The sequence below is a fragment of the Aphidius gifuensis genome, linkage group LG3 (assembly GCF_014905175.1).
Source record: "Aphidius gifuensis isolate YNYX2018 linkage group LG3, ASM1490517v1, whole genome shotgun sequence".
NCBI classification, from domain to species: domain Eukaryota; kingdom Metazoa; phylum Arthropoda; class Insecta; order Hymenoptera; family Braconidae; genus Aphidius; species Aphidius gifuensis.
The window spans coordinates 2,642,981-2,670,248 of record NC_057790.1 but is presented as its reverse complement, the minus strand read 5'-3'; the positions used below and the strand labels follow the sequence as shown (position 1 = coordinate 2,670,248).

General features: G+C 24.5%; 8 protein-coding genes across 10 annotated transcripts; 4 read left to right on the top strand and 4 right to left on the bottom strand.

Annotated features, from left to right (window-relative positions):
* Positions 1 to 232: 232 nt before the first annotated feature.
* Positions 233 to 8,198, bottom strand: LOC122851434 (mothers against decapentaplegic homolog 3-like). 2 transcript variants are annotated; one of them, XM_044150646.1, is made up of 5 exons: positions 7,454 to 8,198; positions 2,711 to 2,958; positions 2,331 to 2,533; positions 1,714 to 2,251; positions 233 to 1,607 (listed from the first exon to the last, which is right to left on the bottom strand). In XM_044150646.1, exons 1-5 carry the CDS (start codon positions 7,654 to 7,656, stop codon positions 1,339 to 1,341), a joined length of 1,461 nt encoding a protein of 486 aa, XP_044006581.1. In that variant the 5' UTR covers positions 7,657 to 8,198; the 3' UTR covers positions 233 to 1,338. The 2 variants fall into 2 exon arrangements, with proteins under 2 accessions (XP_044006581.1, XP_044006580.1); XM_044150645.1 differs by having other exon boundaries at positions 2,331 to 2,536; positions 7,454 to 8,179.
* Positions 8,199 to 8,319: 121 nt separating this feature from the next.
* LOC122851433 (tRNA-dihydrouridine(20) synthase [NAD(P)+]-like) lies at positions 8,320 to 10,272 on the top strand. Its single transcript, XM_044150644.1, has 4 exons — positions 8,320 to 8,578; positions 8,640 to 9,399; positions 9,460 to 9,798; positions 9,883 to 10,272. Exons 1-4 carry the CDS (start codon positions 8,416 to 8,418, stop codon positions 9,989 to 9,991), a joined length of 1,371 nt encoding a protein of 456 aa, XP_044006579.1. The 5' UTR covers positions 8,320 to 8,415; the 3' UTR covers positions 9,992 to 10,272.
* LOC122851432 (xylosyltransferase oxt) lies at positions 10,253 to 13,728 on the bottom strand. Its single transcript, XM_044150643.1, has 4 exons — positions 13,464 to 13,728; positions 12,768 to 13,383; positions 12,510 to 12,676; positions 10,253 to 12,434 (listed from the first exon to the last, which is right to left on the bottom strand). The coding sequence occupies exons 1-4, from the start codon at positions 13,620 to 13,622 to the stop codon at positions 10,584 to 10,586; spliced, it is 2,793 nt and encodes a 930-aa protein (XP_044006578.1). The 5' UTR covers positions 13,623 to 13,728; the 3' UTR covers positions 10,253 to 10,583.
* Positions 13,729 to 14,069: 341 nt separating this feature from the next.
* Positions 14,070 to 16,341, top strand: LOC122851427 (protein ecdysoneless). The gene has a single exon (XM_044150637.1). It carries the CDS (start codon positions 14,269 to 14,271, stop codon positions 16,096 to 16,098), a length of 1,830 nt encoding a protein of 609 aa, XP_044006572.1. The 5' UTR covers positions 14,070 to 14,268; the 3' UTR covers positions 16,099 to 16,341.
* A 203-nt stretch (positions 16,342 to 16,544) lies between these two features.
* On the bottom strand, positions 16,545 to 18,846 carry LOC122851430 (tether containing UBX domain for GLUT4). Of its 2 annotated transcripts, none has more exons than XM_044150639.1 (7): positions 18,730 to 18,846; positions 18,500 to 18,630; positions 18,309 to 18,364; positions 17,982 to 18,231; positions 17,065 to 17,914; positions 16,832 to 16,997; positions 16,545 to 16,762 (listed from the first exon to the last, which is right to left on the bottom strand). In XM_044150639.1, the coding sequence occupies exons 2-7, from the start codon at positions 18,584 to 18,586 to the stop codon at positions 16,570 to 16,572; spliced, it is 1,602 nt and encodes a 533-aa protein (XP_044006574.1). In that variant the 5' UTR covers positions 18,587 to 18,630; positions 18,730 to 18,846; the 3' UTR covers positions 16,545 to 16,569. The 2 variants fall into 2 exon arrangements, with proteins under 2 accessions (XP_044006574.1, XP_044006575.1); XM_044150640.1 differs by having other exon boundaries at positions 18,726 to 18,826.
* On the top strand, positions 18,785 to 21,273 carry LOC122851431 (N-alpha-acetyltransferase 60). The gene is made up of 2 exons (XM_044150642.1): positions 18,785 to 19,832; positions 19,903 to 21,273. Exons 1-2 carry the CDS (start codon positions 19,403 to 19,405, stop codon positions 20,478 to 20,480), a joined length of 1,008 nt encoding a protein of 335 aa, XP_044006577.1. The 5' UTR covers positions 18,785 to 19,402; the 3' UTR covers positions 20,481 to 21,273.
* Positions 20,973 to 23,220, top strand: LOC122851429 (nudC domain-containing protein 1-like). Its single transcript, XM_044150638.1, has 2 exons — positions 20,973 to 21,564; positions 21,636 to 23,220. Exons 1-2 carry the CDS (start codon positions 21,450 to 21,452, stop codon positions 23,198 to 23,200), a joined length of 1,680 nt encoding a protein of 559 aa, XP_044006573.1. The 5' UTR covers positions 20,973 to 21,449; the 3' UTR covers positions 23,201 to 23,220.
* Positions 23,221 to 23,226: 6 nt separating this feature from the next.
* Positions 23,227 to 26,671, bottom strand: LOC122851426 (cap-specific mRNA (nucleoside-2'-O-)-methyltransferase 1). The gene is made up of 3 exons (XM_044150636.1): positions 26,399 to 26,671; positions 26,247 to 26,306; positions 23,227 to 26,167 (listed from the first exon to the last, which is right to left on the bottom strand). Exons 2-3 carry the CDS (start codon positions 26,269 to 26,271, stop codon positions 23,547 to 23,549), a joined length of 2,646 nt encoding a protein of 881 aa, XP_044006571.1. The 5' UTR covers positions 26,272 to 26,306; positions 26,399 to 26,671; the 3' UTR covers positions 23,227 to 23,546.
* Between the last annotated feature and the right edge of the window lie 597 nt (positions 26,672 to 27,268).

Here is a 27,268-nt window from a genome sequence, read left to right as displayed (position 1 = left end):
TAGCCTTTTTATCTAGATGCTCATACACTTTATCAAAATAAAATCCATCTTCTTAAATTTCGTATATTTTTTTAACTTTTTTTTTCTTTCATTCGCAGCTTATAATTTTCGTAATTCTACATTGATATTATATAAGATATTTTTCTATTCTCTCACAAAAGATATCAAAGCATTAAATTTATTAATGAAAATTATTATTTATTTAAGACAAGATATTATAGTACGAAAAAAGTTTACCAATCTCAATAAAATCATCACCAGACTTTTAATTTTTTCTTCTCTCCAATAACTCAAAAAAAAAAATATCAAAAAAAAAATCATTCCATCTCACTTTGGTCATCATTATCATCACCCAGATTTTATCTAAATATTTTTCAATAATTTTGTCAATTCATTTTATAATTCCGACATTATTTTAAAGTTTAATCAAATTTTTTTTCATTTTTTTTTACTTGTTTTTCTTTACTTTTTAGTACATTCATATAAACTGTTGATATTTACATGTTTTAAAACTTTATAAAACGAGTCTTTAATATATATTTATCTTATTATGTTTCAGTTTTTCAGTTTATATTATTATTATTATTATTTAAACCTTTGTATTTTATTTATCTGTTTGTTTTTTTATTTGTTATTTTTTTATAATTAACGAGTACGTAGAAATATGAATACACATCCGACATTTACTCTCACTCTCAATCTCTCACACACATTTTACATTCATGAATATTTTTTTTTTCTTTTTTAAAAACAATAAGTTTGTTCACGTCATATTTATATTTTGTATATATGCCATTTAAATTGCAAGCCAGCATTGTAATGCACTGGCTTTTTTTTTGTCAAAATCAAACGGTACTGCTATTGTTATGGTTTGTTTTTTTTTATCTATCTATCTGATAAAAACATGTAAAAATTGAGATATTAAATTCTCAATTAAATACACAATACATCTACGAGTTTATATATTCTGTTATATATTCTGTTATAATTTTAATATAAATAGTTATTTTCTTTTTCCGGCTATTATGGTGTTTGTATTGTTTTTTTGTATTTGTGATTCACCTGAGCATCATATAACCCTTTTATTTTTTATTCACGTTATGCCTTGACAAGATAAAACAAGACTTATTTTTTTTTTTGTTTGTTAATTGGGTTTGATGTTATGGAACACACGATGGCTAGAATAAAACTGATGCTTTATCTTAATCATGATATTTGAATTTTTGTTATTGTAGATAAACTTAACAGTTTTATTTTCATGTTGAAAATTTTCACGATATTATGGTTGAATTTAATTGATATATATGTTTTTTTGTTTGTCAGTGATACGGAAATGTCTTATGACATGGAAGAACATGGTAAACGTGGTGATCCCATTTGTGTAAGAACACGATCTAACCATTGTAGTGGTCCATTTAAATGTAGTTCAATCCAACATGGTGTTGATGTTACAGTTTGACGACGATATTCAGCACCCCAACCTTTTACAAAACTCATTCTAATTGTACACATTCTTGTTAATTGATAAACAGCCTCAAAACCTTGTGATACTGATTGTGATAAAAGTGCAGCAAATTCTTGATTATTAAAAATCTTTAAATTACAACCTGTAAAAATATAAAAATAATTTAAATTAATATATTATTATATTTGTTTGTTCATTTGTTAAATTGAAAAGGAAAAAAAAAAACATAAAAATTTAATGGAAATTACCTGGCGGTATTTTACAAACAGTTGCAGGATGCCAACCATAACGTTGATTACAATTTGGACTTTGTACAAATATACTTGAATCAGATTGACATTCAGCAAATACTTCACCACCAATATAATAAAGTCTAACACCTTTTCCAATATGTCGTCTTGTTTGTTCAACAACTGAATTTCTATTAACATTTGATAATAAACCAAGACAAAAACGTTCTGAATTACTTGGATCAGTAAAACCATCAACAGTTATACTTGGTTGTGATGCATGAAATGTTTCACCAACACGTGTATTTAATTCATAATAACTTATTGAACACCAAAATGCTGGTTCACAATACATAACTGGTTGTGCATCAACTGGACTTGGTGATAAACGTGATAATGACATACTATCATTGTGATCCATATTATCACCATCTTCACTAATATAACCTGGTGGTGGTGTATCTGCTGGTGGATCCATTGAACCAGTTGTTGGATGTGGTGAACCTTGTACACTACCAATACTTCCAACACTTGCTGGACTTGTTGATTGCATACTCTATTTAAAAAAATATCATATTTAATTTTAATTATTATTATTAATAACAAATAACATTAAATGTTTTTTAAATAATTACCTGCATTCCTTGATAGGGATTATTTGGTTGTTGCTGTAATGCTTGTTGAATACCAGCTTGATTACTGTGTCTTGTATTTAATGATGTTGGAAAATTTGCATTTTCTGGTACACTAACGTTAAGTTCTTCCAATGAAGTGTTGTAAAGTACTGACTCGTCACCAGATAAATTATTATATCGAGGCACAAGAATTGCTGGCAAAACTGCTGACAATAAAATAAAAATATTATTTAGAATTTAAATAGTTAAAATTTATTATTATTTTAATTGTTATTTATTTATTTAATATATGTATGACTATATTTCAATTATCTTTCTGTTGTTTTTTTTATTATTTAATTATTAATTATGATTGATTTATTTAAAATTTAATTCATTACCATTTTGCTCGGTGTGATTATTATTTGATGGGCATACACCAGGCGTTTGTATTCTCTGATAATGATATGGATTTACACAAACTTCATCACGTTTTTGAGTAAATGCATATTCACAATGTTCAATAGCACGTAATTCATGATGTGATTGTAAATCTGGCCAACGCCAAAGACGACAATAAATAACATGGGGAAGTCCTTTTCCACGACCACCTTGTACACCGTTATCACCAACACCACCAGGAGTAGGCCTTTATTTTTATAAATTAGAAAAAAAAACACAATTAAATATTAAATCATTTAAATTTAATTAACAATTTATAAAACGAAAAATATAAAAATAAATATTTTTTTTGTTAGAAGGAAAAAAAAAGAAGAAAAAAAGTTTTTTAAATCAATGGAATATCTTTGATCTTGCCGAGACTCATGTTCTCTTCTTTTGAAATACCAAAAGATTTTTTATTTTATTTTCTTCATTTCGTAAATTCATTCATTCATTTTTATTTTTTTAAATTTTATTTTCGTTCAGTTGGGTTGGTGTTTTATTTTATGTTTTAAAAAGTGTCAGCGAAATGAAAAAAAAATAAAAATAAATTTATTCTCTTATTTCAAGGGGCATTTCGACAATGAAACAAAGAGCCTTAGAAACAAGCTCCAATTTCGGTTGGACCACATTGGAGCTACAAGGCCACTTGTACATATAAAATATAAAATTAAAAATTAAGAAAGACTTATGTAGGTATACCTAAAATACGATTAAGTAAAATTAATATTTGTTATTTGAAAAAAAATTAATTATAAGAGTTTTAATAGAAAAAAAAACAAAATTAAACACGCATGTCAGCGGTGTTTAATTTACGAGCATTATATTTTTAAGAATATCATGACTCATTTTTTAAATAAACAAATAAACAAATATATAAACAGGAATTATATTCTCTTATCAAAAAAAAAAAAATTAAAAAAAATTTATATTTATTTTCATCTTTTTAGTTTTCTTGGAATATTAAGCAATAAACTATTGTTTTTTTTTTTTTTTCATTTCAAAATCAAGCTTATTATTATATAGTTTATTTAATTTTAGAGAATCTAATTTTTATTATTTATAAATTTGATGAGACTGATTGGTCTACTTGGATCGATATCGTCTGAAAGTTGGTCTTTTTATAAATTTAATTTTGGAGTAACAATTAGCTAATTGATAAATTAATTATTCTGTTTAGAAATAAATGTTACTATTTAAATAATGAATAAAAAAATAAAAAATATTAAAATAAATTATAAAGATTGTGTTGTGAATGGTCAGTTTGAGGATAAACAGGACAAATGACTCGACATTTAAATATAATGTCAGATAATATGATTATTGTTTTTTAAATATTTAATTTATTTTTAAAATTACAATCGCATGATTATGTGCAATAGCTTATGTAATTTATTTTATAAAATTTTATATACTTTTTTTTATATATCATCATTCAATTTATGTATTATAAATTTTACTTTTTATATTTCATTGACAATAAATTATTATTTTCTTTCCCTAGCAACGCATGTAATCTTTAATTTATATCTTCAATTTAAAATCAATTGATCTTCGACAACGTTTATTATTTGTTACAAGTATATAATTGATTTTTATTATTCTATTTTATTTTTTTTTTTTTGTTTTATTAAGGGGAGAAATATTCATTGAATTAATTATTTTTAAATGTCTGCGAGTGAGATGGACCATTGTGTTTAATATTTCAATACCAGTAGTAGTTTTTTTTTTTTTAAATTTTTTCTTTTTAAACTTGAAGTATTGTCATATGGTTTATATGTAAGAAATTTTTATGAGTGCCTGTAAATTTTTTATTCAATGTTAAATTGTACTTTAATATTTATTTTATTCTGTCTCGCTGGGTGCTTCAAAAATACACTGAAATTATTTGAAAATATTATTAATAAATAGCTTATAATTTTCGTTTTTTTTATCAATTTTTTTTTTAAATAAATAAATAAATAGTTGAATTATTTTTATGATGATAAATTGTTTTTTTTTATGTCAATAACTATTTTAATGAATTTGAAAAATTAAATTTCCATGTATTTTTATTTAATTTTAAAAATACTAAAATAAATTAAAAAACATTAACAAAAAGTTAATAAATTTTATCAATATTACAGAATAATATTCAATGTTAAATAAACAAATCAAAATTTAAAGCTAAAATTACGTCAAAGGTAATTGGAAAAAAAAAAAAATCGTTTTTTCTATTTAATAACTCATTTTTTTTTCATTTAAAAATTTTTTTTTTATATAAACGAGTATAATAAATTTTTTTTTATATTAAATTGAATGTATTATTAAATTTTCTTTGTTCCTGGATGAAATATTAATGTGTTGAGATCACACGGTAACAAAAAAATTGAAAAAACCGGTTTAAAAATTGAAACGGTAGGTCAGTTATTCAATGGTCTGTAAAAAAAAAATTTCAGACAAGTTTTTATTTTCTAAAATTTTATTCAATTTGCAAAAAAGCATGGTTGACATTGTCAAAAGTAGATGGAAGCTGAATATATAAGAAAAAAAAAAGGGCAGGCGAAAAGAGGGTGTTGATGATGTTAGAGAGAAAAAAATTGTTTAAAAATAAAAAAAAAAAAAAAAAAAAAGACAGGTGAGGAGGGCAAAATCAGACAGAATAATGTTACAAATACACATACAAAATTTATACATTATATATATTTATTATATATATATAAACTAGTGCTATTTCCAAACGACGCGTTAAAATTTCGTGTGGAAGATGCGACTGAACACCAAAGACAAACGTACAAACTCGGCGAGAAATAAAAAAATTAAAAAAATAAAATAAAAAATTTACATTTAATTTAAATGTATTTTTAAATTACATCTTGAAGCTTAAATTTATACTCAAATTAAATATGTATATCAAGTTGAAAATAATTTTAAAAAAAAATTTAATTTCAATTACTTATAAATTTTTTGTAAATTATAATAATCTGCCTTAGAAATTAATTTTTCAGTTGATTTTTTTAAAAAAAAAAAATCACTAATATTTAAAATTCTTTCTTTCATTTTATAAAATTTAAAAGTATTTTTTTTTCTACTAATATTAATAACGGTATTGAAATATGTAATTGAATTTGAAAAAGAAAAAAAATTAAAATCACGATTTTTATTAATAAATAATTGAAAATATTATTGTGGTTTTTTAAAAATAAATAAAAATTTTTTTTCTTGTTTAAATAAATTGATATTTTAAAGAAAGAAATTTTTATTATTTTTCAAGTAATTTTATGACAAGTATTTTATAAAACTGACATGTTAATTATGAAAAAGAAAATTAAACGACATGAGGATATTATTGACAGGTATATATTTAACTGTTAAATAATAATTTTAAAAGTAAAAAAATATACTATATAATTATTGTATCGTGAAATCAAGCAAGTATCATTTTCTCGAATTTCATTTAATTATTTAACACGAGATAAAATTAGTAGACAGTATATTAAACACGTGTAAAATTAAAAAAAAAAAATTCCTTTTTTTAAATAAAAAAAACACAACTGACAATATAAAACAAATAAAAAAATTACAATACTACATTATCATAAACTACAAATAGATAAAAAAAAAAAAATTAACATAATAAATATAAAAAAAGATAATAAACACAAACAGTAGAAAAAAAAAAAATACACAAATCGAAGGCCTAATCATAAAATAAATTTCCTATTTTGTAAAAACTTATTATCTCCTGATAAACCAAAGTTAAATAACGATATGTAACATCATCAGAAAAAAACCAAAACAAACAAATTAAATGTGAATAAAAAAAATAAAATAAATATGTTAAATTAATTAAACTTGAATAAAAAAAAAAGTAATTTTCCAAGTAAAACTATTTGTATCTAGTTTAGTTGAAAATACAGTTGACAAAGCAAAAAATAAAAACCATGATGATGATGATGATGATGAGAATAACGGTTTGAATTTTAATGGTGAATTATTTAAAAAAGAAAAACATATCATTCATTTTATTTATTTTTCATTAAGGTATATAACAGTGTATTTTCAATGAAAAAAAAAAAAAATGTGCAAAAAAAGCTACATATATTGTGTATGTGTGTGTGTTAATATATGAGAAGCAATGATACCGCAATATAGCCTTGATAGGCACCATCTCAACAGTCGGACCATGATCAACTCTAATCGAAGTTTGGCAAAGTGTGTACAACTTGCGCCGACTATCATCTGCGCAAGTTTATATACATCATTGCCAAAAAAAAAAAATATATTATAAGGATAAATAATGCCAGACAAAGAAATTTCAATTTCATTATTAAATATAATAATAATAACAATAGCAACAACAACAAAAACAACAAAAATGAATTTTAAAAAAAATGATTTTTTTAAAAAAAGTAAAATTGGAGTAAAAAAACTTTTAATTATTTATGAAAATTTATATATTTTTTTTTCGGCTTATTTGATCGATTACGTGGGTGTCAAGTACGCACACATTGGCCTTTCCCCACCTAAAAATACAATGAGTTATAAAAAAAATAAAAAAAAATTTTTTTTCAAAGATAAAAAGAAAATTATTATCTACATGTGTATGTTTATTTATTTTTTTTTTTTCATTTTATTTTCATTTTGGAGTAATTTAAGATATAAATTGGATGAAGATGAATTTAAATAAATAGTTAATTAATTTTCAATGCTAAATTATCTACCTTGGTATGGTAATGCACTTGGTGTTGCAGCTTTGTGTTGTAATGGCCTTCTCAAGTTCCTCGAGGCCACTTGATTTTTTTAATTTTTTAACCAAACTTTTAACAGCTTTTTCACTCCATTTATCTTCACCCTCAGCTTTTTTCCATCCTAATAATCTTTTAACAATTGGTGGATTAAAACTAGGTAACATTGATGTCATCATTTGTAATTTGATGATTTTTTGACGACCTGCATTTGGCCGCCCTTATCACTAATAATACACAACAAACACCAAAATACACATTTATTATCAAATTTATTTATTTTATTTTTTTTTATAAAAATAAATTAATCATTATTGTTTATATTATAATTTTTTTAATTATGATAGGTATATATTTTTTATATTTTAATTATTGATAAATATTATTAGATATTTAATTATAAATATTTATTGTTTTTTTTTTTTGTTTTTTTCTTTTGATAGTTTGTTTGTATGCACAATTGTCAAGCGACGTTTTTGTATTTTAATGATTTAAACATGGAGATAGATGACAAGAGCTAATAAATCCGATGATAATTATTTGGCGTTTTACATTTATTTATTATACAAATTAAATTTTAAGAGACTAGATTATTTAAAATATTTATTTTCATCACGGAGCAAAGCAACCGGACAACTAAAACACATTAAACGGAGACAATTCACTCAACTCACTCCGGTAAAAAATATTTCATTCTCGCCATTTTTTTAATTTTTTTTTTATATTAGTCCTGATATTTGCCATATGCACAAATAGTCGCTGCTAAAAGAAAAGACAACAATTGCCATCTGTGACGTGAAATTTACAATTTTTAATATTTTTTTTAGGTTATTACTTATTACACACATTGACATATGTTGACACTTGACATATTATTATTTATAATAATAAAAAATATATTTTATAAACAAACGAGTTAATTACAGTTAATTATTAAAATGAAAGATAGTTCATTTTATGAAAATAAAATAATTCTAGCACCAATGGTTAGGATTGGAACCTTGCCAATGCGATTACTTGCCCTGGACTATGGTGCTGACATTGTTTACACTGAAGAATTAATTGATTTTAAATTATTACGTTCTGTTCGTCAAGAAAATGGTACTTGTTGTTATAATAATTAATTATTTGAATAATTTAAAAATAATATATTTTGTTTTAGATATCCTTGGTACAATTGATTATGTTGATAAAACAGATGGTACAATAATATTTCGTACATCACCACGTGAAAAATCAAAAGTTGTACTTCAACTTGGTACAAGTGATCCATCAAGAGCTCTAGAAGTTGGTAAATTAATTGAAAATGATGTTGCAGCAATTGATATTAATATGGGTTGTCCAAAAAAATTTTCACTTCTTGGTGGTATGGGTGCTGCATTGTTAAAAAATTCAGAACGTGCACAAGAAATATTAAAAATACTTGTTGATAATTTGAGTATACCAGTAACATGTAAAATTCGAGTATTTAATGATATTGAAAAAACATATGAGCTTGTTGATAAACTTGTGTCAACTGGTATATCAGCAATTGGAATACATGGAAGAACACCTGATGAAAGACCACAGCATAATAATCGTAATGAATATTTAAAAAAAATAGCTGAAAGAATAAATATTCCTGTTATTGCTAATGGTGGATCAAAGGATATTGAAAAATATAATGACATTGGTAAATTTAAAAAATCAACTGGTTGTACAAGTGTTATGATTGCTAGAGCTGCACAATGGAATTGTTCAATATTTAGAAAACAAGGACTATTACCAATTGATGATATTGTTAGGGCATATTTAAAATATTCTGTTGATTATAATAATCCACCAGCAAATACAAAATATTGTGTACAAAATATCATACGAGAATTACAAGAAACACCAATGGGAAAAGTTTTTTTAGCTGCACAAACACTTGAACAAATATGGTAATTAAATTTATGATAAATATATGTAATTAGTGTAATTAATTGCTTTAATTATTACAGTGATGTTTGGGATCTTGCTGATTATTGTCGTGAAAAAACATTAGAATATCAAAAAGCTGGTTTACAAGGTCGTTTTCAAGTAATACCAATATCGAGAAAAGAAAATAATGAAAATAATGGCAAAAGAAAATTTGATGATGATGATGATATTGTTGAATTAAAATGTGCATTTATGAGAAATGCATATACAACTGATGGTGATTTACCAAAAACAAAATTATTAAATTGGCTTAGAGATAAAAAAAATTTAAAAGCACCACTTTATAAAACTTGGTGTGAAGATAAATTATTTAGATCAATTGTTACAGTTGAAGGACGTAAATATAGCTCGACATTTTGGTAAATAATATTCATTAATTATTAACGTAATTAATAGTTTTATAATACAAATTGAATTACAAACTAAATACAATTTTTTTTTAGGGAAAAAAGTAAAAAATGGGCAGAACAAGGAGCTGCAATTGTTTGTCTCTATTCATTTGGTCTTATAACTGATGAAACACTTGTTAAAACTGGCAGTATACTAGGATAAATTATAATTATTCAATTTTAATTTTTTTTTTTTATTCTTGTATATATGTTGTATATAATAAAAGAAATATTTTTTAAAATTTATTTTTTATGCTTTTTTTTCTATGTAGAAATGTTCAATATATTTTAACAATCTTCACAGACCCTGCTGTAAGGAACAACATATTAAAATAAATTATTGAATTAATAAAAAAAAAAAAAATTGAAATATATATTTACTTCTTTTGTTAAAAAAAATTCATTTAATAAAAATATAAAATAATATATTTTTAAAATTAAAAATAGTATGTTTATTTAATTTTCGCTTCTAATTTTTATTTACAATTAAAATTTATTATTATTATTATTATAAAAATATGGTAAGAAGAACAATACTATACAAAGACATAATAATCTGTATTAAATACATAAATTTTTTGTTTTTTTTTTCATTCAAAATCTCATATAATTTCAATCAACATCAATATTATTAATAAAAATTTATACATATTTAAAAAAATGGCATTGCTTATTAATAATAATTATTGTAATTTTATTATTTGTTTATTATTATTAATAATTTAATAATAATATATGGCATATAATGAAATGATTTATGTATAACAAATATTATTAATATCAGCCTTTGGATCTGGACTCAATGAGCTCCAATTTGTTTGTGTACATTTATCTAAATTCAATTTTTTAAAAACATTATTATTTATAAATTCATTTGCAATACAAATTTTATCAATTTTATAATACTTTTTAACAAATTCATCAATCCAATTATTTAATTCATCACCTGTACGTTCTTCAATAATATTATTGCTATTATTATCATAATTTTCATTTAAATTGATACCAATTGTTTTTAAAAAATTTATCCATTTTTGATTATTATTATTTATTAATTTTTTTTGATTAATTGGTCCATTATGAATATCTCGTATTTTTTTAATATTTATTTCATGATTATTCAAGAATGACAATGGTGTTACAAAAAAATTAACTTGTCCAATTAATACATTATCAGCAAGTATAAAAATATTCCATTTACCAATTGTCAATGGTTCATCAAGTTGTGGTTTTATTGAACCAATTAATGTTGTTTCATCAACTTGTATTTGATTGACATCTCTTAAATAATTATTAGTATCAATCCAAAATATTGTTAAATTTTTAGGTGTTACAAATGATAAATCAAATTCATATGATAATATTGGACTTGATAATGGTCCAACACAACTTAAAAAATTTCTAAATGTTTGTTCTTTTTGATCATAATCAGTACTCACATGTAAATTTAAAATTCTATTTGACCATAATTTACTTGTTGAAAAATTACGTGGTGATAATACAAGTGCTTCTAAACGTTCTGGATAATAATTAACATTATTATCATAAATTGTTGATGATTCAATAATTTTATTACTAGCTTCAGCAAGTATTAATATACCTTGATATTTATTATCACTAAAATAAACACTTGCTTCAAGTAGCTTAAAATTATAATTATTATTATTTAAATGATAATATTTTGAATATATTATTCTGACAAGTGAATTTGTTATTGTTAATAGTACATCATCAACTGGTGGTGATAAATCACCATGATGATATAAACTTTGCCAGTAACTATTTTTACTATTAGCTCTATTGATATTATTAAATTTCATTGGATATAAATATTCTTCAATATAATTAATAATTCTTTGATCAATAATTGGCTCAAATTTACGAGCAAAAAATAAATTTTTATCAATTGTATTACGTATTTTATTAATATCAGATATTTTAAAATCATTTGGACTACAACCACACCAATCAACAATTGCTTTATACTGACATTTACAGCCTAATTTACGTTTCCAATTAGTAACATGAAGATTATTATCAATATATGTATCACAATATATTGAATTTCTTAATACAGTATGAAAAAATGATTCAGCTGGTAATAAAGTATATTTAAATACTTTTAATAAACCAGATACTAATTCATCAGGTTTTGGATTTGATACATATTCAATAAAATTACGATTAAGTGCAATCCAATCACTACCACCATCAATTTGTATACCTTGTGGTAATTTTCTATCACCTAAACGCCACATACGTGCTTCACATTCAACAAAACTTTTATCTAAGCCTTGTTTTGATATAAAACGTTGTACTTCACGTCCATATGATTTAACAAAATTAAAACCTTTATTTAATGTTAAAAATTCAACTAGCTGTTTATTGCTTTTAATTGGAAAATCTGATTCTGATAAATTAACTAAAAAATCCCAATTTTTTGAATACTCTAACATTTTACGTGCTGATGATAATAATGTTGTTAATAAACTAGCACCACCCCATATACTTGCATGACGTAAACCAGGTCCTTTTGCAACTTTAATATTACCATAACGACAAGATTTTTCAATTTCCAACATTTCACGATACATGTAGTCTTGTCGCTGTTGAATAAAACAAATCGAAAAAAACATGTAAAATAGACATCACTAATTTTATAATAAATATTATATACTTACAGCATCAACATGAATGTAATAAAAATGTGATGGATCATATAGTACAGATAATAGTCTTTTAACTTGTCTGCTAGCTCTGCCATTAACAGTCAATAAAAATGCAATTCTAGCTGGTTTTTCATGAGCAATTTTAGTACTAATATTACGTGCTTCTTGAGCTTTAAAACCTGTTGACAAAATAATAAGAAAATTAATTTAAAATAAGATAACAAGATGAACAATTATTAGCATATTAATTTGACAAAAAAAAACAATTACTTTTAATTCCAGTTTTAAATATATTTATTGCTAAATAACCACCACATGATTGTCTTGGATCACCAGAACATTTCATATTACAACTTGAGTCTAGAAGACGTTTTGTTTGTGATGGTTCTTCAACTCCACAAAAACATTCAACAGAGTATTCAGTTCCAGCATAAGGATAACCATATTGAAGACACAATAGAGCACATTGCTCTGGTGAATTATTGCTTTTTAAAACAGTATAAAAACCAGTTAACATTCTATGTGTTTTATCATCTTGATAACAGCCAATTTTTTTAGGATTTTTATTAAATCCCATTGAATGTGGACAAGATGAATATAATCTTTTTGGATAAAGTGTACCTTGTAAACCCATACATGTTACATTGACAATTAATTCTTTACAAATTTGACTTTTTGCTCTTGTTATAGCACTAACAGCTTCTTTACCAGTAACATCACAAATTGGAGTAAAATTTAATAAATTATAATCAAGTTTAATTCTTGATGTTTTATTTTGATTAACATGATTATTTAATTTATTATTTACAACTTTATCTGGTGGTAATTTAAGTTGTTTTGATAATTTTAATTGACCATCATTTTTATCGTATTTTGACAAGCCCAGCTATAATATTAATTCATTGAATTTTAATTAATTTAAATGTCAAGGATTAATAAAAAAAATTAGTAATTATTTATTTTTACCTCGCCTGATGAATCAAGATTATCATTTTCAAGAGTGATAAATGTATATGCAAGATAAACTTGTATACAAAGTATTGTTATAAAAAAAACTAAAAAAATACGATATTTACGAAGACAACCAGAAGACCGGCCTTCAAATTGACCCCGTGTCATCGCCATCTTAGCTCCGACTGACAATGTTTTTTTTTTTCTAATTTATTATTATTGTATTTGCGCTCGCGCCCTAAAAATAAATATACCATATCACACACACACACACACCCTTGGAATTTTTTTAATTACCCCTCGGCCCTCAATCACCCCCCATCTTCTCTCGCTCTTTTTTTAGATGATAACAATCAAATAATTATCAACTGTTGATAATTTGGCGGTAAAATTTAAAACTAACAACAATTTAAAATTATCGATTTTATTTTATTTTTAAATAAAACAATAAAAAAACAATCATCACATCACACACCCATTTAAACAACCATTGTTGTTGTTTTTTTTTTTTTTATTTAATAACAAAAAATATATACAAATCGGCGCAATTGTACGAGGAGAGAGAGAGAAAGAGAGAGTGCACGAATAAAAAAAAAAAGCATTTACCTAACCTTTAAAAAAAAGAACACACAAAAAAATAAATATAAATAAAATCTGTGTATTTTTTTGTTGACTAACTACTTGGTTGATTGAGTACATAGTTGTTGAAGAACATTGAACAAGTACCATTTGATTATAATATAGATTTGTGTTGATTATTAACTCAAAAAATATAAAACACTCAATCGAAAAAAAAAATCTGTTGATATCTTAAATAAAAATGGCAACAAAAAGTAATGATGAAGATACACTTGAGTGTTTTTTGTATCCAAAATATTGTTATACAAGTCCAGATACAATTGATGAAAAAATATTAAATGATGAAATAATAAAATTCAACAAGGTAATTGAAGTTTATACTAAAAATTATTTATGGCATCGAGATAGTTTAATATTTCATCCACGTACAAAACATGCACAGCTATTAGAAAAAGTTGTACATGATGGTGTTGTTGCTGATGATACATCAATTGTTCCACATGTTTATATTAATCTTCGTTATGATGAGGATATTGGTGATGAATGGTTTATTGTATTTTTAATATTTAAATTAACCGAAGCAATTGATGGTCTTGCTGCAAGAGTTATTGATTCTGATGGTGAATTTTTATTAATTGAAGCTGCTGATCATTTACCAAGTTGGGCAAATCCAGAAACATGTCATGAACGTGTTTACATATTAAAAGGATCAATTCATATTGTTAATGATAAAAAATTATCATCATTAGAAAGATTACGTCGTCTTCATGAAAAATCATATAATTATTGTTTATCAGATACAGCACAAAGTATTGCTAAAAAAAAGTTATCATTATATCCAGATGAATTGATAAAACGTAAACACAAAGCAAGAGCATATTTACCAGAAAAAGCAGCTTTAATATTACAACAAAAACCAGATTTAATATCATCAATAATAAGAACAACTGTACATTCAGATCCATTGGAAAGAAAAGTATGTCGTGCTATGAGATATTTTCCACCAGAACAAAGAAAAATGATTAATATTAATATGACAAAATGTCTTTATGCAATGGCAAGTAGTTGTAAATATACTGGTGATCCAAGAACTGGTTGGAATTGTCCAACAACAAATAATCCACAATATAATTCTCATGTATTAGGAATTAAAATAGCATGTGGTCTTGAAATGCTTATTGCTAAAGCAAATAGTTATAATAATCATAAAAATGGTTGTGAAAAAAATAATGATGGTATTGATGATGATAAATGGAAATTATATTTAAATAGGCTACAAGTTAGTGGTTATTTTAAAGGTTTATTAGAAGGTAGCCAACAAAGACAAAGACTTGTTGATGCAGCTAGAGATTATTTAATTAAAAAACCACTTGAAATTGCATATCAAAAAAATAATGATGATAATGATACTGCTAATGAAATATTGAATATATGGAAAAATATTAATACTGAAGATTTTGAAATACAATCAACAGATGAAGTATCATTGAGTCCACCAGATGATGATAGTTGGATTAACGTTGATGCTGCACAATTGGAATTGATGCTTGGACAACATTGGGGTAATATTAATGATAAAAAAAATCAACAACAACAACCACAGCAACAGCAAGAAGAATCATCAAGTATTAAAGATAAATTAAATGCATTTTTAAATCGTACAAGTGACATTGATGGTGTTGAATATAATAATGATAATACAAAAGATGATGATGATGGTAAAAGAATTGATTTTGATGCTGATGAATTTGATAGTGCATTACGTGGTATATTAGATTTTACTGTACCTGGTAATGATGGTGAATTTGATGGTAGCTCAGAGGGTTCATTGGGTGGTGATGATGATGAAAGATATGATGAAATTGATAAATTACTACATTTAGAATTACAAATGAAACTTGATAAAGATAGTAATAATACAAATACAATTGAAAAAAATTTAATGGAAAGTATTGAAGAAGAAGCTGGTGGTGCTGGTCCAGTTGGTAATATACTTGGTGGTCCTGTTAGAAAATTTATGCATTTAAAACTTAAATCACCAACAAGTGTTCCACCTGATTTACAAAGTTAATATATTTTTAAAAATAAATATTGCCATTATTGCTACATCACGCAACAATTAATTTAAATAATATTTTTTTATACTTAAACAAACAAAAAAAAACAATGTAATAACATTATTTGACACACACATTTTATAATATATTTTAATCAATCACTTTGCTGCTCACATGTATTTAATAATTAAAATACACAAATTAAATAACAATCAAATTAATATTAAGGATATATATTTCATGATTATTTTTATTTCATAAATTTAACAAGTGTTTTTTTTTTTTTAATGTAAATGACAATGAGTCATCATCATCTTTAAATTGATTTATGCAAATGCTTCAAGAGAAAAGAGGTGTACTCATAAAAAAAACGAAAAAAAAAAATATTGAAAATAAAATGCACCGTGTTGAAGAAAATTTAAATGATTTTTATCCTCATTCCTTTGAAAATTATTTATAATTATAGAAAATAAAGTTGAAATTTTTTATTTAAATGCTCGTTTAAACCATTTTGGTGCATATGCTGTTATTTTAGTTGCATTTTCTTGTAAAGTATTGGTCATACTGCTCATACTGCTTGTGCTAGTTTCACCTGGAGATGATAAATTAGTTGTAATATTTTCATCACTGACTTCTGATTCAATGCTTGTATTTTTATTGGCACGAGTCATTGCCATTCTGTAAATTATAATATTGTTATTGTCGTATTTATTCATTTTAAAATTTTATTAATAAAAAATAATATACCTTGATTTAATTGCTTGTTTACTTGCAACATTTGGATCAATACATTTATTTTTTAATTCTGATTTTAATTCTGATATACCAGAATAATATATAATTGCTGATGGAACTAAATTTTCATCAACTAAACGACTTTGTGGATTTAAATTTTTTTTAGGTGGTGTTACATCTGCAAGCAATAAATTAAATTATATATTTAGAATATTTTTTTTTTTTTCCCTTTTTTCTATACTTACAAAGATCAAATGATTGTTCAGGATTAGCTAAATAATTTTTAACAAAATCTTTGACAATTTGTACTGTTTCAAGTGGTGTAAAAATAGCTTGAAGTACCATTTTATTTGGAAATTGTATTCTTATAATTGTTTTACGATATTTATTTAATTTTTTTAATGTTGTTGTACTTTTTTCAAGTTCTCTAAGTGCATTTGTCATTAATGGACCACCTTCAAGATTATCACGTTGACGTTTTGCATCACGAATTAATACTTTAGCATCATCAACAGTTAAATCAAAAAAATTATCTGGTAAATCTTCACGTGGTACTGCTCTAGCACCTTCTTGACTAAATATCAATGCATTTCTTTCACCAATATATTCCATTGTGTCTTCAATTTCTTGTGATAATATATTAGCTTCAGTTGCTTCAACACAATCCATAACTTCATTCTTGTTTTCTTTAATTATTGGCTGCGATTTTTCTTGTAATACTTTTGATTTATTAACAATAGAACTACCACTTGGTCCTTCACCCAATTTATGTCCACCACTTTTTGGAAAATTTTTATTTTTACCATTATTATTATTACTATTATTACCTTTTTCATTTTTTAACGTTGTTATTGGATCAAGTGCTTTTTTAATTTGTGATGTTACATTTTGTGCCATGTTTGTTGCTTTTTTAGCAGCTTTACTTGTTCTACTGTCATTTGATTTATTTGATGGTTTTGAATTTAATTGACCAGCAACATGTGCTTGTGTATTTAATTTATCCAAATCACGATGAAGAAGACGTAGCATTGCTCTTCCATCATTTAAACCAAGTGATTGAAGTGTCATTTCACTGAGTTTATCTCTTCCATGAACCTAAATATAAAATTAAAATAAATAAAACAATCATTTTTAAAATGAATATTCAAGTTTTAATATTTACTTCTTGATGCATGTATGTTATCACAGTATTATCAGACTCTTCATTTGGACATAAATTTTTAACAATATCCATTAAACTTGTGTCAGGTGCAAAATCACCCATAACACGTTGTCCATTTTCAAGTTGTACACCAATTTTAACAATTGACATTTCACGATCATTTGATCTTGGTGCCATTTCTAATGTTGCATTATTTGGTAAACCAGTAAAACGCATTATTGAATTTGCATCCAATACTTTATTAAAATGTCTTTTAAAAAAAAATAAATAAAACAACAACAACATTATTATTATTAATTATTTTTTATAATTAAACATTTAACTTACTTTATGTCCCATCTTTTTGAGCTGTATCCCTGTTTTTGACAAACTTCTTCCAAGATCTGTTCAATTGGAAAAAAAAAAAATAACAAAATCATCATCACAAATAAACAATGCGACGTAGAAGTTTATAAAATAAAAATTGGCCATTTAAAAAGAATATAATTATGCTAAATAATTAATTATGGAAATTATACCTGGAGAATTGTTGAATTTGGTGTAATTTTGACAGTTTGTCTTCTACCATTTGGAGCAAGAACAGTGACACTTTTGTTGGATGCCATGACGTATGTAACTCTTTCTTTCTCAAAGTAAATATTTTTCTAACCTAAGTATTTATCAAAAATTAAATTAATAAAGATAATAAATAAATAAATAGTATAGGTATAACGATCGAAAAATATGTATATAAAAATCACATACTTACAAATGCATAAAATATATATTAAAAATGCGCATGCGAAAGTTGAAAACAGCTGTTTATTGTGTCATTGATAATAATGAAAAAAAAAACCAACAAAAACTGCGTACAGCAAGTTTTGATTTCAGCCCCTTTTTTCCACCCGTTTATTACATTCCCCAGGTCTCTCTTTCCCTCTCTCTCTCTCTTTTTTTTTTTATTTTACCCCAGTGTCAATGTATGAGTAAAATAAATGTACATACTTATTGGTTTTTACTTGTAATTGTGGTTGTGATTTTACATCGTCTGTCTCACTTAAATCAAATGCTCTTCAAAAATCCTCAGTATAAAAAAAAATCATCATCAACCAATTTCAAGCAATTTAACTTAATAAATATAATAATAATAATATAAATTGATTAATTTTTCTTTCAACAAACAAAAAAAAAAAATAGATAAAAATTATTTAATATTTTTTGGAGCAATTAAAACGAAATTACAAAAAATTGAACAAAAAAAAATAAAAAATAAATGTGCCAAATGTGTTGTTTGTGTTGTGTTTATAAAAAACGATATATTGGTAATTTAATCTGTTGAACAAGAATAATAATATAAATGATAATGTTATTTGAGAAAAATAATATTATCAGAATAAAATATTAAAAGAAATAGATTATTGATAAAATAAAAAAAAAATGAAATGGCTGGAACGATCGTAGCTGGGTCAAATGGACCATCAGACACAAAGTCACTTATTGATAATGAATCATCAACAACGTCATCATTATCAACAACAACAACAGCAGCAACATCAACAACAACAGCAACTCGTATTGACAGAAAACGTAAACACGATATTTATTATGGAAAAATGACAATGACATCTGAAAAATACAACCAAAATATTATAAATACAAATAACAAATACAATTGCCATGATTATCATCATAAATATGTTGATGATAATAATATTAGCCGTCCAAATAATTATTCATCATACAATAATGGAATATGTAATTCTGGAACAGTAACTGTTCCATTGTGTCTTCTTGGTGATGTACAATTAAGATTTTTATGTCCTGATGATTTAGAAGAAGTACGTGCACTATGTCAGGATTGGTTTCCAATTGGTAAGATTAATTAATTATCAACAGTTAAATTATAATTTAAATTAAACAATTTATTATTATTTTTTTTTAGATTATCCTGATTCATGGTATGAAGATATAACAAGTTCATCACGTTTTTATGCACTTGCTGCTGTATTTGGTAGTGTTATTATTGGTTTAATTGTTGCTGAAATAAAACCATTTGGTACATTAAATAAAGAAGATCAAGATATATTATGTTCAAGTTTTGGTAAAGATTCACTTGTTGGTTATATATTGAGTCTTGGTGTTAGACGTTCATACAGAAGAAATGGTATTGCATCATTATTACTTGAACAATTATTAACACATGTTACATCACCAGAACGTTCATCAGTTAAAGCTGTATTTTTACATGTATTATCAAGTAATGCACCAGCAATATTATTTTATCAAAGATGCCAATTTAAATTGCACACATTTCTTCCATATTATTATTCAATACGTGGTATATGTAAAGATGGTTTTACATATGTATTATATGTCAATGATGGACATTCACCATGGAGTTTGTGGGATTGGATGAGACATTTAGCTGGTACCATGGCTAGTCTTGGTCCTTGCAGAGTACCACAATGGATATGGCAACGTTTATTATGGGCAGCAACACTTTTATCTTATCACAGATGATATTTATTTAATTATCATCAACAACATCATCAACAACAACAACAACGTTATCACCAAATACAATTGTCCATTATTCCTGGATAATTATTTTCAATATTAATTTTATTTAATTATCTATTAGCTTGAATTTTTAAATATATATTTTACTTTTTAAAATATAAAATAACATTAGCAGGGAATAAAAAAAATAAACTTCCATAATTAAAATTTTTGCAGGATATTACAAAAAATAATATATTAAAAATATTTTATTGTTGAGATATATTTAAATGTTTTTTAACTAAAAAAAAAAATACTCTTTTATATGCACACTAACAAGAAAAAAAAAAAAAATGACCAAAGATTATTATTATTTTTAAAAAATATTAATTAATATTATTAAATGAAAATTAATAATTTTAAAAAAAAATAAAAAATAAACAAGATTAACACTCGTGTGTCGATAAATTCTGATAATTTCATTTAATATTATTAACAATAAACACAAAGATTATAAAATAATTTGTTTATAAAATAATAATATTAAAATATAGCTGTTTCTTTTTTTTTTTTTGTCCTCATTAATTTATAATAATGTTAATTTTGTTGTTATTATTGTGTGCAAGATATTTTTCATTATAAATTATTTTTCTTTTTGTTAATAAATATATATTTAACACATTGTTTATTGTCATGATAATAAATTATTAAAGGATATTTAAATATTTCATGTTTATTATTAATATTAATAGATGTATATATTATTATAGTGTATTAATACTGTTTTTTAATAATAAAAAAATTAATTTAAAAATTGCCTTTTTTTAATTTTGTTTTGTGTTGATTTCAGTTGATCTTCAAGATGTGTGAGTGAGTGTGTAAAAGAGAGTGTGGTACTTTTATTTTTTTTGTTGCATTTTGTTGTGTTTATCATCACAAAGATCCAGTAATTTTTTGACAATTTATTTGTTGTAAAGATTGATAATTAAAATGACAAAAATTATTAATTTAAGACCAGATAAAAGTCTTTTAAATTCAAATTTTGAAAAGTATCAATTTTCATCAGATGTTGTTGTTGTCACCAAGGAGAAGAGTCTCACTAAAGGTAAGCCGGTTTATAACCTAATAAAAGTTAAATTTGTTTTTTATAAATATTATTGTTTTTTTTGTTCGTAGATGTTTATCGTCAAGAGCCATTGACTGGTCAAGATTCTTGGCTTGAAGCTCGACTATTTGCTTTTCATAATCACCTATTTGAAAATCCATTTGATTCATCATGTTGGTTTTGTGATGATGATTTAAAAATATGGAAAATCAACAAAGATGGAGATCTTCTTCATGTACATACTTTACCAGATAATAATAAAGAAAAGCTATACAATCCAACAATAACATTTGCATCTGATAAAATAATAGTTTTAACATCAGGTGGTGATAGTATAGAATTTTTAATTATGAGTAATGATGATACTGGTGATAATAAATCATTCAGTATTGATAAAATTGAATCTGGTATATTGATGGATTCAAAATTAATCAATGAAAAATTACAAATTATTGTTGCAATGTGTTCAATAACTGATTCAGATATTAAAAATAAAAAACATTCGAAAATTAGCTTATTAACATTTACCATTGACAATAATAATTTACCAGAAAAAATTGATATTTTTAAACGACAAGAACTAACAGTCAATGGACCAGTTGAATACATTTTTGTTGAATCAAATGGAGAATTTATAAATATGTTGAGTCAAGATAAAGCAGTATTTAAATTTGATTCGTTAAATAAAATTAAACAAGATGTTGATGAAGTAAATGACAAAAATGATGTAAAAATTCCAAAATATTGTTGGTCACAAGATGAGGATTCATTGACAGTATGGATTAAAATACCAGAAAAATATTTAAATGCAAAAAAAAATGTTAAAATAACAGCTAACACAATAACTGTTGATGTTGAAGAAACAATATTGATTCAGGGAGAGACACAGTATCGTTTAGATGCTGAAACAGCAACTTGGAATAATGAAAAAGATGCACTCAAATTAGAACTGATGAAATCAGTTAGTGGACAAATGTGGAATGAATTAATAAAAGGTGATAATGGAGGTGAACATTTACCAAATGCAGCACTTGCTGATGAAATACATTCAAGACTTGCACATTTATGCTCAGATGAACCAGTTACAGCTGAAAGTTTACAGCCAACTGTTGGTTTTAATGTTGATCAACTTGAAGAATGTGATTTAGAAGGAAAAGATAATTATATTCAACGTATTAATATTATAAATCATACAACAACACATTTAGCAATGCTTGGTTCACATAATCATATTTTATTTACTCAAAAATTACCATCAAGTCAAACAATTTGTATAAGACATGATCATGATGGTTGTGTTTGGAATACACAAGATGTCAATGATGATGATGATAATAATATTGACAATTGGAAAATTTGTCATACAAATACATTTCCAGGTTTTGGATATGTTGAAGCTAGCAAAAGCAATAAAAGATTTTGCATATCACCAAGAAAATGTGAATATGTTGCTATTATTGAACATGCTAGACATGCATTTATATATGAAAGACCAATTAACAATTCTACAATAGCTAAACAAAAAATTGTTGATCTTGGTCCTGACAGTCAACCAATAATGGGAGCATCAGCAACTAAAAATTATCTTATTTTATTAACAAAAAATAAATTGTATCAACTTAAAATAACTCAATAAATATTATTTTTCATTTCAAAGTCAATTGTTTTTTTTTTTTTTTGTTTTTATTTTTTCTAATACATAATATTTGATGTCATGAGTTTTTTTTTAATCACGACATTTGAAGCAACAACAACAACAACACATATTTTTATTTTTTATATTTTATATATTGATTGATTTACAATATATACAATGTTAATAAGAAAATATTAACAAACTTTTTTGTTTTTTTTTTTAAATGATCAATTATTAAAAATAAAAGTAAAGAAAAAATGAAATATAATTTTAATAATATTTAAATAATAATGAATGACAAATGAAATGTAATAAATAAAAAAAAAAAGGAACAATAAAAATATTGTTAAGATTTTTGAAAATATTTATCAAGTGAATCACAAAGAGAATCAATATTTAATTTTTCATCATAAGGATGATACCATATCATACGATTTTCAAATGTTTCACAAAATGATGCATATGCATCATCTGGCAAGTATTTTTTGTATTCAGGTTTATTAGTTACTCTATTAAAATAATAAATATGTTTAGTTGTTTTACTCAAATGTGCTTTCCATGGTACTGCTGTGCCTTTCATAAATATAACACTATTTGGTACATAATACAATTGTTCTTCTTTTTCCTTATCATCATATAAATCAATTGTTTCATTTGGAAAATGACATAGTAATCTTTTATTACCATTTTTCATATTACAATATTTAACATCTAGCTTTGTTTTAATATCACCATCATGAAAGGAATGTAATTCTTTGGCACGTATAGGATATAATGTACCATGATTTGGTTTCCAAAGTGCATTACAAAATTTTCTAATAAGTCTATGTCTTTCTTCAATTGGTTTTAAATTAATAATTTCTGAACCAAGTGAATATGCATCAATAATATGTAATGATTTTAATTTTGATTGATATTTATTTTCACGTTTATAACACATGACAGCTTCAGCATAAACAAGTGTACCACTTGGTAATTGTACATTTTCTACAAGATTCCATGAATTTTTAATAAAACGATAAACACTACTTCTATATGTACTCAAATAAAATGTTGGTATTTCATCAATATTTTGTGTTTTACCACCAGTTGAAGGTACACAATACCAATCATATGGTGTATTCATAATAGTATCATGTAAATTATCTTGATTTAATTGTTTAAATTGACTTCTAATAAAATTCATTGATTTACCAGTAAATAATTCTTGTAATTTTTCATCTGGTGATGAATTTCTTGGTGATTTTCTTGGTATATCATCAAGTTGCCAATAATCAAGACATTCTTTACGTATTTGTGGTTGTCTTTTTTCAATTAAATTCATATCTTCACAAAATGCAGCAATTTTTAATAAACCAACAACTTGTTGACTACCAAGTGTTGTATTTGATTCATAAAGATAATCCATAAAATTTTCATCATTTCTTATAATATCAATTGGTACCAGCTGAGTTACATCATTATTATGATCATTTTTAGATATTAAATGATTTGCATGTGATAAATATTTAATGACATCATCAATATTTGATAATTTACCTTGACATATTAAATATCTTTCTGAATTTGCTGGTCTTGATGTATTTGGCTTGAATATTGATATTCTTTTAAAACATCTTGACATAATATATACTAAACCAGCACTAAAATTTGTAAATATATCAAATAATTTTGTAACAAAATGACCACCTTCACGTACAATCATAAGTGCTACAAGACATTGACATAAATATAATTGTTTTGATAATATTTCTTGCATATTTTCATCACCTTCAACTGAAAAACCACCATCAGACATCATAAAATGTACACCAAGACCTTTTGTATGTTGCATTATTAAATATCTAAATGCATCTTGATTTTCTGGATCATAAACATTACCATCGTCTTTTGGACCATAAAATGGATGAAATGTATCTGGTGGTCCAGCCCAAAAATCTTCTAGTTTAAAATCATTTTCGGATTTTAATGTAAAACCAAAACCTTTTGCATGCCAATTTTTACGATGTAATATATATTCACTAAAACCACCAGGTCCAGCACAAACATCAGCAAAATATAGCAATTCATCAGGAGAAATATTTTGTGGTTTTGTAAACATAAAATCACATACTTTATCCATATTTGCCATTTTAACAGCAGCTCTATTTAAAAAACAATGTCCACGTATTGTTTCATATGGATTTGAACGTGTTCTAGCACGTCTCATTTCATGTTTATCTAAACTATCAAATATTGATTTTGAACCATTAACTTGTTCATATATATTTGGATCACAAAATAATGTTTCATTGTCAATTGTTTTTTTTTTTAATCCAAGACTTAGCCAATTTTTCATTTCATTTTTAGTTGGTGGTTCTTGTGTATTTGTTAACCATGTTATTTCTTCTTTAACATTAACAATTTCAGCAGTTGGATCCCATTTAAGTCTTGCTTGACTTAATTTTGTATTATCATGACCCAAACCACGACGTCCTTTTTGACTGTATGCTTCAATTGGTGCAACAATACCTTGTTCTGCTTTACCTAAACCTTTTCCTTTTTGATAACCCATTTTTCTCATCATGCTCATGGCAATATTTGATGATGATTTATTAATATCATCATCATTGTCTGATAAATTTTGTTGTTGATAGCCAATATTTCTCATCATTTCCATTGATATATTTGATGATGGTTTATTATTATCATCATTGTCTGATAAATCTTGTTGATAGCCAATATTTCTCATCATTTCCATTGATATATTTGAAGGTTTTTCATCATCATTATCATCAACACCTGATACATCCTCTTCTGAATCAATTGATTCTCGAAAACTTGAGGACGTGTCATTGAATCTGATACGTTTTGATTCATACTCTGACTGTTCCAATTCATCGGATTCTTCATCACGAGATCTTTTTCCAAATGACTTATTGAAACCAATGTGGTTTGATTGTGACTCTTCATCACTATCACTTGTATCTTTAATAATATAAATAAATTTTATTAGTTTAAAATAAATAATTAATCATGTTTTTTTCTTTATTATTGTTTTACTTACCACTTAACCTGCAAGATTCGTCCATCGTGCTTTTTTTTTTTAATGTTTAAACCAATATACCTATATTTTTAAACAAGCTTTATTATATTTTTTATGAATAAAAATAGAATCAATTTTGCAAGAAAATTAAATAAAATATAGTGTTTTTGTACCAGTTGTTTATAAAGTCTGGATCGTGTAACAAAAAATCCTTGACTTGTAGGATATTTTTATATTTTTTACAAGCTGCACTTGTCACTTTTTTATTAATCCAATTGAATATTCAAATCGTTTGTAATGTATATTTATATCTTGTAAAAAATGTTGTTTATATTTATTATTTTATTTATCAAAAACAATTTTGCTTAGCACATGTCACATGGGGTGGACCTCCATGGCTTTGCAAATTTGCAAAAGATCAAAAGATTGTTTTTTTTTTTTTCATCAAAACAGAGACAGAAAATAAACACACACACACATTTTTCGATAAATTTCTTTATCGGCGAGCGGTAAAATGATTGTGCCATTGTTAAAAAAAAATTTGAATAAAAAAATAAATTGTATATTTTTTATACAGCAACTAAACTGTTCAAATTAAAAATAATAATATTGAAAATAAGTAATAATGAAAAAGAACATATTAGTTAAATAATTTATAGTAAAAAAACTCCAGTAGCTAATTTTTTTTTCCAGAGAAATAAATTTAATAAGCCACAAAATAATAAATGCACTATGCAATTTTTACTATTTCCATCTTATTTTTTTTCTAGCAACTAAAAAAAAAAAAGGATTGTCCTAAAAATTTAGCGATTAATAGAGAAAAAAATTCTGAACAAATTAGAGTAAAAAAATCCAGGAAACTAATTTTTTTTCTAGAGAAATAAATTTAATAAGCTACAAAAAAATAAAGGCAAGATGCCATTTCTACAATAATTTCCATCTTATTTTTTTTCTAGCAAATGAATGCAATGAAGGATTGTCTTAAAAATTTACCGAGTAATAAAGAAAATAATTTTAAACAATTTGAAGTAAAAAAAAATTTA

Bases quoted from the DNA above. Each gene is read 5' to 3' on its own strand.
- LOC122851434 (XM_044150645.1), bottom strand. From the start codon at position 7,656: ATGATGACATCAATGTTACCTAGTTTTAATCCACCAATTGTTAAAAGA. The intron at 2,959-7,453 runs GTAGATAATTTA...ATAAAAATAAAG, and splicing joins AAGTGCATTACCATACCAAG to GCCTACTCCTGGTGGTGTTG. The intron at 2,252-2,330 runs GTAATTATTTAA...TTTTTTAAATAG, and splicing joins ATCCCTATCAAGGAATGCAG to AGTATGCAATCAACAAGTCC.
- LOC122851433 (XM_044150644.1), top strand. From the start codon at position 8,416: ATGAAAGATAGTTCATTTTATGAAAATAAAATAATTCTAGCACCAATG. The intron at 8,579-8,639 runs GTACTTGTTGTT...ATTTTGTTTTAG, and splicing joins TTCTGTTCGTCAAGAAAATG to ATATCCTTGGTACAATTGAT. The intron at 9,400-9,459 runs GTAATTAAATTT...TAATTATTACAG, and splicing joins CAAACACTTGAACAAATATG to TGATGTTTGGGATCTTGCTG.
- LOC122851432 (XM_044150643.1), bottom strand. From the start codon at position 13,622: ATGGCGATGACACGGGGTCAATTTGAAGGCCGGTCTTCTGGTTGTCTT. The intron at 13,384-13,463 runs GTAAAAATAAAT...TTAATATTATAG, and splicing joins ATCTTGATTCATCAGGCGAG to CTGGGCTTGTCAAAATACGA. The intron at 12,677-12,767 runs GTAATTGTTTTT...TTTTGTCAACAG, and splicing joins ATTTAAAACTGGAATTAAAA to GTTTTAAAGCTCAAGAAGCA.
- LOC122851427 (XM_044150637.1), top strand. From the start codon at position 14,269: ATGGCAACAAAAAGTAATGATGAAGATACACTTGAGTGTTTTTTGTAT.
- LOC122851430 (XM_044150639.1), bottom strand. From the start codon at position 18,586: ATGGCATCCAACAAAAGTGTCACTGTTCTTGCTCCAAATGGTAGAAGA. The intron at 18,232-18,308 runs GTAAGTTAAATG...TTTTTTTAAAAG, and splicing joins TCAAAAAGATGGGACATAAA to ACATTTTAATAAAGTATTGG. The intron at 16,998-17,064 runs GTAAGTATAGAA...TATTGCTTGCAG, and splicing joins TGAACAATCATTTGATCTTT to ATGTAACACCACCTAAAAAA.
- LOC122851431 (XM_044150642.1), top strand. From the start codon at position 19,403: ATGGCTGGAACGATCGTAGCTGGGTCAAATGGACCATCAGACACAAAG. The intron at 19,833-19,902 runs GTAAGATTAATT...ATTTTTTTTTAG, and splicing joins TCAGGATTGGTTTCCAATTG to ATTATCCTGATTCATGGTAT.
- LOC122851429 (XM_044150638.1), top strand. From the start codon at position 21,450: ATGACAAAAATTATTAATTTAAGACCAGATAAAAGTCTTTTAAATTCA. The intron at 21,565-21,635 runs GTAAGCCGGTTT...TTTTGTTCGTAG, and splicing joins GGAGAAGAGTCTCACTAAAG to ATGTTTATCGTCAAGAGCCA.
- LOC122851426 (XM_044150636.1), bottom strand. From the start codon at position 26,271: ATGGACGAATCTTGCAGGTTAAGTG. The intron at 26,168-26,246 runs GTAAGTAAAACA...ATATTATTAAAG, and splicing joins CGAATCTTGCAGGTTAAGTG to ATACAAGTGATAGTGATGAA.